Genomic DNA, 14,838 nt, shown 5'->3' with positions numbered 1-14,838 from the left:
GTGCACTTCATAGATGAATGTTTCCTTTTACATGTGAAAAAACCAGAATATAACATTGGAGTCATATGTGCTATGTGTATGTTAGCAGTTAGTTATTAATGTGACGTGTCCTTAGCACATTTAAAAGCTGCATTATCCACAGTCGCACACAAACAATACTTACAGGTACAGTGATTCCCAGCAGTATGTTAATAATGACCATGAATGTTAACAGGAGTTATGCATTCAGAGAAGAAAGAGCAAGTTCCAAAATCAGTTTCTTTCTCTCATACAGTGCGGATGGAAGAAGGCAAAGGTATTTAGTTTCTTTTGTTGTTGTTTTAACACAATAAAATTATTTCCTATTTCGCAACCACATCCCTGATGGAAAAACTTCAGCTCTTCAGGCCGTATCTTTACTGAATTACTACATAAACTACAGGTAATGTATCTAAAACCATGCAGTAAAGTTCTATCCACAGCAAAACTGGTGATGTCCTCAAGTTGTATCAAAGTAACGTATCTGCCCTTTGCTCAGTTGTTACTTAACTATTTTTGCACCAAGTGCTACTCCTATGGTAACCCATGTCTTGTCCAAACTCATAAGGCAGCTGTGTGACTTAAAAAAAAAAAAGTTGTTCTAAAGCAGTACATTATTTTCTAGACAACTAAAATACAACTTTACACTTCACCAATCCATAGCAGCTACAATTCTGAATAATAAGAACCAGCAATCCATTCTCTAAAACTAACACTATGGCCTGCCTCTCCAAGTTCCTCTCCTTTGAAAGCAGGTATTTCATTTCTATTTTCAGGTCTAAATATTTTAGACTCTAGGATGCTCAGTCCATCATTTTTTGTTTCATATAGAGCAAAATCACATACCAAATAAGACATATTTGCTTCATTTCCAGATTTTATTTATCTATCATAATGAGTAACAAGTCACAACTACAAATAATAAAAAGGCAGTATATTTAAACTAACATAATGATGAGAAACAAATCACTGTAGGACAGACCATCTTCTGACAAAATATGAGGTTAATTACCAAAATAGTGGTGACAATAATAGTCTTATTCTCTAGTCCTGAAGATTCATTTCCAAGAGGGCCATCAAGAGGATTCACAACCATTTTGTCCACTTCACTCCAATATCCAATCTAAAGAGAGTTTATAGGATGCAGACACCAGTGAATATGAACTTCCATAGAAGAAGTAAAGCATGTTATTACTATGCCCTTGATTCATGCACACAGATAACTATTTTAGCTATGGATTTACTAGTGTAAATATTTCTATTTATGTAGTTCAAGACTATAACAAATAGTAAAAAGATTGAACTAATGATACTTGTTCACAATAATTTGTCTAATACAGGTATGTCATTTTCATTCGCAGATTATCAGGTGTTAGTACCTATACCACACTATGAAAGGGTGAACTACTGTAGATTAGGAAGACATGACAAACTGGCTTTTCCTGAAAGTTTGGAGCTACAGCATAAAGGTAATCACATTTCAAGTAATGTCAACGAAAACCCATAATCTGCATTTGTCATTCAGATGCATATATCCCCAAATACTGGCTCACATTCAGCAACTCAGATTGGAAAGTTTAATCCACAAAACCCGAAAGGTAAATAATCTTAGGTAGTACTTACCAGGAATAACAACTCGTACTTGTTAGGAAAAAACCTAAAAACGTATATATTTTTACTTTGTCCTGAAAGATCATCAGAGAATACACCTATGAATTAATATTTTCACAACTCATACTTTAATTCATCTACAGTGTTTCATTACCTACCTTAACCTGTTTCTTAGCATGGTAAAACCTTGAAAGACATGGTAAGACAATTCAAATTACCTTCCGAGGACCAGTACTTTTGAGTTCCATGATGTTTATTGTAAAATTGATTCTCTTTCCATTCTGATCAAACTTTATATTCCCTGTTAGACCTTCCACCTGAACCTATATAGACAAAGATGAAAGTGATAGAGGAATTAAGTTTGTTTCTTTTTAGAAAAATTGATACTTACAGAAATGGCTACTGGTATTCAAAAGCATTGAGTTTAGACTCTTTTGCATATGTCAAAGCAGTTCACTTCCACATTATTCCCAGTAAGATCCAAGCAGGTTAGGAGACTGAAAGGTTCTTTTCAAGCATCTACAGAGGATTTCACACAAGCACTCATCCCAGCATTCACTCCAAGGGAGCTACCTGTTTCAAAGCCCTTTCTATTTCTACACCATGACCCCAGGGTACAGCTGGATTTGCAAGACAATCTCCAGCATTTCCTCTTCTGGAGATCTCAATCCTCTGTTTACGCAAATTACGGAAAGCTTCTGTCATCACTTGAACAGCATCATAAGTCAGAGCAGATGTATACTGAAAATAAGTGAAAATATTTAATTAAAAGACAGCTTCAGTTTCACTATACCTTCCAATCCACTCATTAATCTATTAAACACATAAACATGTTAAAAAGGAAAGTAAGACACACTTTAAATCAGTCCAGTTTTTCTTGTTTGAAGATACCTATCCTCTGAGGGGCATCTGTGCAAATCAATGAAGTGTACTCCATGAGAATGGTTAGGAACAGTGCTAATAAACCTAAACTGAAAACTAGCTGCTTTTAGTGTGAATTACATCCCTTTCTCACTGCAGCTTTGTAACAGTTCTATGTGCAGGTACAACTGGAAGTCCACGGAGGTGAAAAAGGAAAAAAAAATAATTTCCACTATTTAACTTGAGTTGCCCTCTAAATGTAAGAAATTGTTCTGCTGGTTACACTCTTGATGGAGATGCATTTTTATACAGAACTCTAGACTCAACTCCTCACACATACATATGCCAAAAAACAAACAATATGTATTTGTATATAAGTGTGCTTAACTTTCACCTGTTAAATATAAAACCTCAGGGATGTTTCTTTTCAAGTATGCAATAAATACCTTGTCAGCACCATGAAAAAGAGGTTTTGGACTGAGACATCCAGAAGAAATGGTGCCCCTCCAAGAGCAATATAGGTAAGAGCCCCATATTCCTAATCTGACACAACAGAAGAAGCTTTAAAACCTTTGAGACATCAGACAAGAATCACACCATCACATGCATCAGAAGGTGGGGCTAAACAGTCAAAAGCAGTTATCTTCAGTGACTGGAAAATTTTACATCTGAACTAACTGAACAGAAACCACGTGTGCATGTACACTGAGGACATTGTTGGATGGACCTTATGAGTCCAGAACACTGCAATCATGCCAAATATAAGGGACATTTTTGGAAATATGGGCCAGAATAAAACTACTTACAGCCTTATGAATGAACGCAATGATCCTTACGAAGGCTATTAGATGTTGAAAATATATAAACTGTAAAGTAGAGAGAAATTATATACTGGCTCTTTGCTTCAATAGCTCAGACTTTAATGAGAATTTTAATTAGCTAGCTCAAGTCATGCAGAAGGCTCTTGTAATTGTAACCAGGGCAGGCTACTGAACTGAGGTCATTTTTGTAAGCAACTATTAGACCTTGGAGAGGAAGAAAAGGAAGGTGGAACTCTTTTTTTCAGATACATAAGCTTACTGGGTGATTAATGTGAATCTTCTCAATAAAGTTTTCAGTGATTTGTATGGAAATTTTTACAGGGATCAGAAGCGCAGCAGAATTAAACGGAAGACTGGCTGGAGCCAAAACAATTTTCTGCTACTGGAGTAGCAATGAGTAAGTGGTGGACATGGATTTGGAAATGAAGAGAAGGTAACAGAGAGAAGGGAAAGGACCCTGGCTCATGTTTTTGGGACTGACTAGCAATACTTTTTTAAGTGTAGTTCTCTGCAGTGCAGAAACATATTGTGCCACACAAGTGTTTTGAGAAACCTTGGATACAGCACTGTCATTAACCACTGAAATGTAACTCGAGTAGCAGAGAAAATAAAAGCTTGAAACTGAAAAATTACAGTAATATGTAAATCAGTTAGTCAAACTTTAATTTGATTATCAGGATATGTTTAATGTAATCTCTATAATACTATAGGGGGAAAAATAGTATATAATTACTAGCCCAAATATTCATAAGTCTCTCATATATTCAGTTTGTGTAGTGCTTTGCTTATTGATACATATCTGTATGTTTATACGTATCATCCCATATATAAAATCCACATGCTTTAATTTAGGTTAAAAGTCAGCATTAATCTAAGGATTTCAAAATATTTTACATGCATTTTACACCTTCATGTTGTTGGAGATGCCATCAAAACAAACAGTCCATGTATCATTTATTACTGCTTCACTCTGCATACACTTTCAGCTCCTAATAACCTTCATGGGTCTCGTTAAAACTACCTATAGCTTAATTAATATATGTAAAGTTGACAAACCAAAACAGAAGGCATTACCATAAACAAGAAATTACAGATAACCTGCTCATGAAGAGGGTTATCTGTGTGTGTAATAAATAAAATTGTAGTAAGGTAAGGGATGCAATAGTCCTGTGTTGATTCACTTTGTTTTATACTGGATTCATTCACATTCTGATCTGCACTACTAAAACAACTGGGAGCACTACTTGGAATATTATTCTGTGGAGGTAGGATGGGCTTTTTCAGCATACTGCTTTTACAGCAGTGCAAATCTCCTAACTTCATTTTAGTTCCTTTCAACTCTGTATGATAAAATCAGCAGCTTTAATACAAAATGGTACAGGTGCTATCCTATAGTTCCTAAGAATCACCTGTATTAAGTAAAATATGGCAAAGAATATGCAAAAAAATTTGATAATACTGTATCTCACTTCTCATAATTCTAGAAATATGATAACAATAAGCTGATAGCATGAAGTATAGTGTAATGCACTGAAGAGTCCAAGGATTTTCTTATTTGCTATGAAACATGGATTGCATGCATGTCATATGAAAAGAATTCTCTCTCTAAATAAATGTCCAGAAGATTGCCAGGAGGAGAAAACACAAGGTCTATATGCAATTTTACTCAACTTCAATTTAAAACATAATATAGAACTTAATAAAATGTGTAAGCTACAACTGAAAAGAGAAAACAAAGTCATCCCAGACTAAGAAAAAGATATTAATCATGTGGTGTACAAGAAAAACTGGCAAGATGTTGACTTTTGTAATTTCAGCTGTTTTCCAGTAAAGTAGGAAATGCCAGAGATCCTTAACTGGAAGGCTTGGTATCCTATTTTGTACAATCAGCAACTGAAACAACTGATATTTCAAAAGACACCTCCAGAAGCATGAAACATTTTAATACACACATTTTAAAGCTGTAAGATATTATAAAAAGAAGCAATGTTAGCCTGTTAGTCCTGTGTTTAACCCAATGTCTGTCCATGTGCTGAAGACACAGAGTTGAGAAACAGATTTAGAGATTTAAAATATAACATTAAAATATTCTTGAGCAGTGGAAAAGAAATCAAAATTTGAAGACATAAATGGAAAAAAAAAAAAAAGATCATATTCAACACATCTGAATCACAAGTTGAATTTTTCTTATCTTGATTTGGATAACTGCAATGTATAAATCTTTCATTGACATACTAATTGTTTTTTGTTGTTGTTTTTCCATCTGTTGGTTGGTTTTGTTTTTTTTTACAGAGAAATAAGAATTTTAAGGTATGATTCATTTGACCTGTTAGACAACTTCAAAATTAAATTAATCATGCCTTAGATTTTATTAATTTCATCTCCAGTGACTTCTGAGACAACTAAAGGATTCCAGGGCAACCAACTTAGATACACAGGTCTACACTGTAGACAAATTAAAAACAAACTAAAACCACTAAAGGGGATTATGAACTAGCCATTGACCCTAATCTAAGACAACAGTGAGAAAGACAAGCAAACTAATATGATATTTTGGGCACTGTACCAGCAGAGTCAAAGAATGCAGTGCTACTGTGCAAGACCCTAGGAAGACCTCTGCTAGAATGGCATATCCAGCTGAAGCAGTGTTCAAGAAGGCTGAAATAAATCTCAAACAGGCACAGCAAACAGTTCTCGTATGGGGGGCTGCTACTGGAAAGCAGGAGTATGGACACTATCAGTAACAGCGGCTAAGAGAAAGGAGATCTAAAACCAGATACAAGTATTTTTCCTTGGAGAGGGGTAAGATTCAAAGAGGACAATACAGGATATGTTCTTTGTTGCAAGAGGTAGGATTAATTACTATAATTGCAATAAAAGCAAGTGACCAGCATTTTGCCTTAAACAATTTAAATATACTTAAATACCAACAAATACAGATCAAAGGCAGTAAAGACAAAAACTATGTGTCTTTGTAGCTTGTGGGTATATTAAATGTTCAGCTTACTGCTCTGCACATTTTATCACCTTGTTTGTAATACTTCGCTAAACTATACATGGACTAAATTGGGATATCAAATGGTGTCTTGTTTTACTACATGTTACAGCTTTATTTTGCTTTGAGAATGATATTCAATAAAATCTCTCATCTGACTTTTCCCCACAACAAAGTATTTCTCTACTTTAATGCTAATATATATCACAAAAACAGAATTGCCTTTTTATAGCACTTTGTACCATAATTGTGCTGTTTGGTAAATATATTCACAGAAGTAACAAACGGTTTCTAATTTCAAGAAGGAACTGGTAGAGATCAGTAAATAGATATAGAAGCATTCATACATTTTATGTAGTATATAAAAAAAAATAGGTATGCACATAGATAAAACCCACAAGCAAAATACATGAGACAAAGTTGCTCATCAAAAACTACTAAAGGAAACAGGCAATGGCGTCCTTTGATTTTCAGTGTTGTCAAACTAATTTAACTCAGGCATGCCTTTCTTAAGGATCTGTGTTTAATTAACGCATCTGGAGCTGCTTTGAACTGGACAGTATCACACACACTTTGGAAAACACTTTGGCCTGACTGATAGGAAAAGGCTACCTCCTTCAGGTTCTCCTGTGATACCTTGCATACTGTTATGACAGAGCATGAGAATGCAAATAGTTACTTTCAACAGCAATAAGACACAATGTTGAATATTGCACACATAAATGCCATAGTAAATCCGATGGTTTCTAATTGTGCCCATAATAATGCATTGTTCTCACTTGTTCTGGGCAGTCATTAGGATAAATGTGGTTTGTATAAAGCAGCATGTTGGGCTGGTTGCCATTCAAACTGCAAATGGGCTTTAGGAGTCTTCATTACCTATGGACATGTTTCAAACACTGGGGACATGAGGTAGAGGTCAGGGAGCTCAGAAAAGACTGAATGTTTGCTTCTTCCTCTTTCATCTTTCAATTAGAATGAAGCTCTTGAGAAAACAGGCAGCCTTTAGAACAGATTTCCTTCAAGCTAAAAAGAATTGCATATATATGCAAGAAAATTGGAAATAACAACTGATTATTTGCAAAATTTTAATAACTATCCTAGTCTTGAATAAAAGTATATGAGACATGAAAACTGGTAAAATCACTGAATCTTTAGAGAATCTTTTTTTCAATCAGTCTCAGTAAAGACAGGATTAGAGATCATGCTCTATTTATCTTGAAAAATATACTATCTTTATTACATTTTGTTTCCAGAGGTTATAGAGTTAGATCAACTTACATTTTTGTAACAGCCTGTATTTTAATGTAATTACAGCATTCTGTGTGCACAGAACCACTAAGTAAATAGTAGGTATTTTTGTCCTGAAAAGCCACAATGTTTCTAGCAGAACATCAGATGCAAAGAACACCTTCAGCAACCTGTTACCTTAGAAAAACTGAAGTGTTCAGGTCCAAAACTGCTAATCCAGAAAACTTGCTGATTTCATGATGTTTACATTCTTTAGGTATTGCCTTGTTTAGTTTAGAAAGGCAGCTTTCGGGGAACACCCAGAACAGTTTTGGTTTCTAGCCCAGTAGCTAGGCACCTGCCAAAGCCTAAACCCCTGGGAAGACTAACTATTTGAAAGACATGATCACACACAAAAGTCTTAGCAACAAAGTGAAGCTGCTGTCTTCCAGGAGGAAGCAGAACAATTTCAGATTCTATTAATGGCACCAGCATTTGTATCTACCAAAGTTCCAGGCCTCTTTTCATTCAAAAACCCAGAAAGTCAGCCTGTGTGTCTCACATTTGTTCAGAAGAGTTACGAGAGAAGTTGTACGAGAATTTATCCCTTCCATTACCCAGAAAGTCAAATTAGCTTAACATTGTGCTCCCTCTTTTTTCTGAAAATGCGTTACAGCAAAAAAGCTCCACCATGTCAGTCTTAGAAATCCTTTGACCTTTGTCTCAACTAACCCATCTGTGCCCACAGAAGGTCAGGCAGAGGCTTTCAGAAATGTTCTGCCATTTACTCTGGCTCCATGTTGTTTTGCATCAACTTTTGTTGATTATGGTGAGTGGATCTAAAGCATACAACTGGTGAGATGATTCAGTATTACTCACTTGGAGAGCCATCAGTAATGATGTTGCAGTATAGCCCACTGCTGGACAAGGCTTTTATTTTGTTCTTGCTCCAATAATAACATGTAAGTCATTTAAAGTCAATGAAATATTGAAGCAAACACCAAATTCTGCAAGGTGTTCTCCCAGCCCTTGCCAATAAAAACAACATGGCACTTTTATGCTAGGATTAAAAAAAAAACAACAATACAACAAAACACTCACAGCTGTTGTTTTTTTTCTAAATCTGTCATACTATGCTGAAACACAAAAATATATTTCCTTTAAACACTTCTTAATGACAAAGAATAATAACTATGAGGTATTAGAACATGACTTTGAAATTAGGACAGTAGCTTTTAATATGAATCTTCACACTGTATCTTCTTTTCTCAACCTTATGCATTTCCTTCTCCCTCTGAAAAATCCTAAAATTTAAAAATAAATAAATCAGGAGGACACCTAATTTCTCCTTACAGCAAAGGCTAAAACTCGAAACTATAACTTTTATGTTCATACAAATGTAAATTGTACATTCACTATATTTGTGTAACAATATTTTTGAACCTCAAATCATGGTACTTCTTAAAATCTCAGTCATTACTCAATGGCTGAAAAGCTTACTACCTTAACTCACTTCTTTTTAAGTTCCTTGGGAGGTCTATCAATTCTATTAATTGTCTGCATGTTTTCAGTATTCCATCTTTGAGCTAAATCAGCATCAGCAGAGTTAAACCAGCAGCTTTCAATTACAAGGTTCATTTTTCCTGACTTATAGTTTAAGATTGGCAGTTTTCCACTTTAGCAATTTTATCATAAAGAGCCCACTGTTTGGTACTATACAAACACTTCAAATTCTAGAATCACATCATCCTTGAAAAAAACAAACAAAACAAAAACAGATTTCATAATTCTTTTCTAAAAGACTTGATGACTTGGCCATAGAAGAGCAAAATGTGAAACTACTAAAGGTAAAATCAGAAGACAAATACAATCTATTGTTTTATCTTGGCTATGCATTGATTATGTGTGTGTGTGGGAAGAGATTATGAAGCTCAAAATACAATCATACGAATTCTGAACATCTGAAACATCATGTATCAGCATGAAGCAGTCTAAGCCATCAAAAACAGCTGCAATAACTACTGGGGGGTTGTTACCAACCTCCAACATAATGGTTTTCTCCATGAGTCTGAGCTGCGTTAGGTCCTCAATGAGGCAGCCTGAAATTGTTTCCTGCATGCTGCACATAGTTCCTGTATATATCATACACAAGTTTTCCCAGATCCTTGCACACAGCAAGCCTAAGGTTGCTGTTAGAAAAGCTCATCACAGAGTAGGATGGCTTACAGAATAGAATATCCTGTTTCAGGTGGAAGGAACCTACAAAGACCATCCAGTCCAACTGTCTAACCAATTCAGGGCTGACCAAGTTAAAACATGTTACCAAGGGTATTGTTCAAATGCACCTTAAACACTGATAGGCTTGGGGCATCGACCACGTCTCTAGGAAGCCTGTTCCAGCACTTGACTACTCTCTCAGTAAAGAAATGTTTCCTAAGTCCAGTCTAAACCTCCCTTGGAACAGCTTTGAACCACCCCCATGTATCCTATCACTGCATAACACAAAGAAGAGATCAGTACCTCCCTCTTCCCTTCCCTCCTCAGAAAGCTAGAGAGAGCAATGAGGTCGCCCCTCAGCCTCATTCTGTCCAAAACAGACAAGCCCAAAGTCCTTCCATGGGTCCTGCCAGGAGCTTTCTTCAGTGTAGGCTTCCCATGGGGTGACAGCCCCACTTGGGCATCTACCTGTTCTGGCATGGTGTTCTCCACAGGCTGCTCCACCATGGACCTCCACAGGCTGCAGGGGGACAGCCTGCCTCATCATGGTCTTCACCATGGGCTGCAGGGTAATCTCTGCTCTGACATCTGAAGCTCCTCCTGCCCCTCCTTTCTTCACTGACCTAGTCTGCAGAGTTATTCCTCTCACATATTATTTTAGAATTGTTTGTAGAGACAGCTAACATCCTCAGTTACAACAGACATATTTTAAATTTAATCTGAGGTAAACAGTGTATCAGCTTTACTTCTGAAAGGTGAGAAGACCTTTTGTAAAAAGGCAGTGAAGTACCAATTTTAAGTGTCCTGCTTAATGTTCAAATCTTGTGGTTTTTATCAGTAGAAGTACAGTGCAGCAACAAATAAAATCAGGGTTTATTCTCATTTATGTCCTAAGACTGAAATTTCTTATAATTAATATTTCATAGATTGTGAAGATACATTTTTAAAGCAATTTGATCCATGTCCTCTTCTGGGCATCTGTGGAACAGGTTTTCAACTATGTTTTTCTTTTGTGAGAGCACATTCCTCTGAAATGCACACTGTCTTAGAAAGAGGTTTCTTTCTCCATTTTCAGGACTGTACTTGGATGCTGTGATATGTCTTGTCAAGTCAACCCATTCATATTCCATTGACTTGCATGTTACAATGTAAAACGAATGTATACTCCTTTTGGATTTTAAAAGGAAGATATGATGCTATTGTGTGCAAGAAGGTAACACTTGCAATCCCAGAGTTAAATGGGAGACCAATGACTTAACCGGTTCAGTAACTTAATTGTTCATATACTATTTCAAGAAGCAAAGTATAGCACACACAACACAAAACAAAGGGTAGCTAGAATACTAATATAAGAAGGAATTACATGTTCATGAAGGACAGGTAGGGAATGCAATTCAACAAGAACAGATGAGAAAAGCTGTACTTTAAAGGAATAGTCAAGTGCCTGGATGCAGTATGAGACTCCCTAACTCTGCAGCAGTACAGAAAAGCAATGCAGAAAAAGATTTGGATGTTAGTGTGTAATCTCCTGATGAATATATTTCAACAGTGTCATGATGGTGAGGGAACAAAACAAAAAAAACAACAAAACAAAGACTAACACAAAAGGGATCCGTGAAATGAGTATTGTCTCTGAGATACATGAAGCCATCATTTTGATTTCTATGCACAACACTCAGATGCAGTGCAGTACCCAGTCTGGCATTTCAAAGAAGATGGGAACCAATCAGAAAGGTTCCAGAGCAAAATGACAAACAGATCATGATCTGAGAGTAGAAAATTCAAAGAAAAAGGGATTACACAGTTTAGCAGGGAGACAAATACGGCAGCCATCTTAAAATACAGGACAGCTAAAAAGGAGAAGTTCCTCATATCTGCTAGAAACAGATAAAGGAGTAACAGATTAGGTGACATAAAGGCTGACTTAGGTTAGACAAAACAAAAAAATAAGACTATTTAAGCTCTGAAATAGAATGCTTGGGGAAGTTGTGAAATCCCTGTCCAAACGAACTGCACAGGTATACCTGATTCTGCCTTCAGGCAGGGAGAATGGGCCAAGTGACTGACTGCTTAAAGATTGTTCTTGCCCTGTTTCTATGATTTCTGTGATCCTGCTCTGCCTCCAGCTCCTCCGAAGATGGAAGAGAAATGTGACGTATCTCTGTCCTTACATGTAATGGCAGGCAAAAATGACAAGTAATGTATGTATAAGGGTAAAAGACAGAAAGCTACACAAAGAAATACAGAAATTGATAAAATCAATCTCTCCAAACATTGTAATATACATCCCCATCAATACCTCTAGCATTTCTAAGTGATTTCATAATATAAGTCTCAATATCTTGACTGAGTATCAGTGCGATCCTGTATATTCTCTGAGCGGACAATGTATAAAGGAAGACAGACCAGCCCTTTGAAATGAAATTAAATTGTATTTTAAGCTAATGAAATTAATTAAAACAAATGTTTTGATTAATTTCCTACTGATAAGAAAATAAACCTCAATAACACAGGATATTCCAAACAATCTCCTCCTCCTTCAACCCTTTCAATTTCTTGAAAGGATCTATCGTGTAAGAAATAGAGGGAATACTTGTGATAAAGTTATAGATGTTAATGCTGTAATAAAACACTGCAACCACTTAATCTTACCTAGCACACTGTGTTAGGTTTGTGTTACTTAGCACTGTGCCCCACCGATTTATTTTTCCATCAATGAGAAAAACTGCATCTTTGTTTCAGTTAGACCTTTCTACTTTAGTCATGCATTGCATTGTGATAATTTCCAGACTACCATTCTACAACATTAGGAGGCAGGTAGGTAGATTTGGGTACTCAAGAATCAGACCAGACAAAATAATTTTACTGATTACCCACAGCCACATCACCTCCCTTTTTCCTAAATAAGAGCAATACATTTGACATATATTACATATGCCTGCAATATGAATGTATCTAAAGGCATGACATACTGTATTTTATTAAACAAATGAGAAATTAGTTTATTCTGTAATAAAGATTTCAGAATACAAAAAGAACCACAGAAAAAAATCACACCCTTGACTAAGTCACTTCCAAATTTGACCCCAGGAAAAAGAAATCTATAAATTTTATTTTAAAATTTTTATCAAGGTTGTGTGCTTTAAAGGAGTTTTGTTTCAGGAATTTAAAACATGGTTCTTCCATTTCTTGCTGAAACTTCTTATCCATCTCATTATAAATCAAGACTATGCTTCATAATCAAACTATGTCACAGAAAAAAGTTAGGCCTAGAACATTTGCCATTTATGTTTTTGTCTTAATACATTTGAGTTTTCTAAGTATACTCATTCTTAACAAAATTTCTGATTGTATTGCTTAAAAGAAAAATTATTTATCATTAAAATTTAGTTATTCTTTTTAACATCTTGATCCACATAACAGTCACAAAACGTAAGAAGGTATTTTTATCCTAATTTTATCCAGAAGGAAAACTGAAGTAAGGAAATTTAATCACTTGCCCAGTGTCCCTCAGGCCTGAAATCAGACCATGACTCTGTACCTCAGCCATGCCATTTAATTTTAAAAGACTCTGTAGGATTTAGACATCTGTCTCAAAGCAGTCTTACCATTTTTTTGGGAGTTTATATTACATCAGAAAGTGCTAGATCTGTGCTCCCTGGAAGCCTATGTATGATTACCTACTGGCCTTTAAACCATTTCAAAACACAGAGAAAGAGAAAAAATATTCAGTAGATACTTAATATATCATCACGTCCAAAAGCAATTATCTAGCAAGCTGTCAGGCACAGATTTACATTGACACAAGAAAAAGTAAAGTAGTCTTGAACATTTCTGACAGTGCAGCATCTTTACTCAACCAGTCCTATGATAGAGTGTTAGAAGTACCCCAGAGAAATACAAAATTGTGTTGGCACAGCTGATTTTGAAGAGCTTTCTGTCCCTTGTTATTCTACTCCAGTTCCCTCACTTCCTGTACGTTTGGCATGGTTAAACAAATATAAGACATACCTTAATTGTACTAGTGTGTGCCCCAGGATATTCTTTTTCCTCCAGTGTTGACCAACGCTGTATAAATTTTGACACCAGAGGATCATCATAGTCAACTATCTGAAATCCTGAGACATTAGCTCCTCCAAACTGAATTTTTGACAAATCTCCATCAGTAAATCCCTGGGCACAGAAAACATGTATGTTACTCCAACAGTTTTGGCAGATCTCTCAAGAGTGTATACACAGAGTTACCATATGACTTGTACTGCAGAAGTCCACATTTTCCTCAAACAGGATCCAAATTTAATTCCTGGGCTGCCAGGATTAAGTCATCAGCTCTGCAAGCCAGCAACACCTTTAACTGGACATACACATTTATAGAGCAATGGCTGAATGGATCTGTGCTTGCCACCATTACTTTCCTAAACAATCCTGTAAATTTCAACGGGACTGCTTAAATGAGAAAGGGAACACTGACATGAGTAACAGTTAGGCAAGCAAGTTTTAGTCAGGAATAGTTACAGTCACAGTTGTGTCCTCTTTTTGCTAGGAACACTAAAACATGTAGAAGGACTTTCCATCTCCCCCTGCCTCCTTCCTCTGCCATAAAGAACTACTTCGCATTCTTATAAATAGTACATATGTTTTACATTCCTTGTTCTGTGTTTTATTTGCCCCAAATAACCGTACAAATGAATTTACATTGAAATAGTTATTTCAGACACTTCAGTTTAAATCAATGTTCTGACAGAAACATAGAAAGTAGAAGCAACTTCAGACCACACTATCAGAAGTTGCTACAATTGCTATATTAGGTGCCCTTTAAATATTACATATCAATGATGTGCTGTTGCACACTAATACTGACACTTCTACAGGGATCACAAAACTTTCTTCAATGCTATTGGGAGCTTGACATTTGAATAGGAACACTTATTGTCTACTTTAACCTCTCTTCATGTATCAGAATGTTCTATTCTTAAAATAGATCAATTTCTTGGCTGACTGATCAGACTGGAGGAAATTATTACAGTCAAGAAAAAAAACACAACAGCTGTGAAGAGGAAAGGATATGATCAAGTAGTATGGAAG

The 14,838-nt window shown here is 35.9% G+C and overlaps 1 protein-coding gene across 3 annotated transcripts in view; it reads right to left on the bottom strand.

Moving 5' to 3' along the window:
- Window positions 1–14,838, bottom strand: part of GRIA2 (glutamate ionotropic receptor AMPA type subunit 2) — an 88,718-nt gene that overhangs the window by 21,926 nt on the left and 51,954 nt on the right. For all 3 annotated transcript variants that reach the window (XM_051617556.1, XM_051617555.1, XM_051617557.1), the window contains exons 6-9: window positions 13,765–13,926; window positions 2,203–2,370; window positions 1,848–1,952; window positions 1,031–1,141 (exon numbers count right to left, since the gene is read on the bottom strand). In XM_051617556.1, the coding sequence (XP_051473516.1) occupies window positions 1,031–1,141; window positions 1,848–1,952; window positions 2,203–2,370; window positions 13,765–13,926 (546 nt within the window). The remainder of the gene's footprint in view (window positions 1–1,030; window positions 1,142–1,847; window positions 1,953–2,202; window positions 2,371–13,764; window positions 13,927–14,838) is intronic.

Source organism: Apus apus, chromosome 4, assembly GCF_020740795.1.
Source record: "Apus apus isolate bApuApu2 chromosome 4, bApuApu2.pri.cur, whole genome shotgun sequence".
In the NCBI taxonomy this organism is placed as follows: domain Eukaryota; kingdom Metazoa; phylum Chordata; class Aves; order Apodiformes; family Apodidae; genus Apus; species Apus apus.
This window is presented reverse-complemented; position numbering and strand designations above follow the sequence as displayed.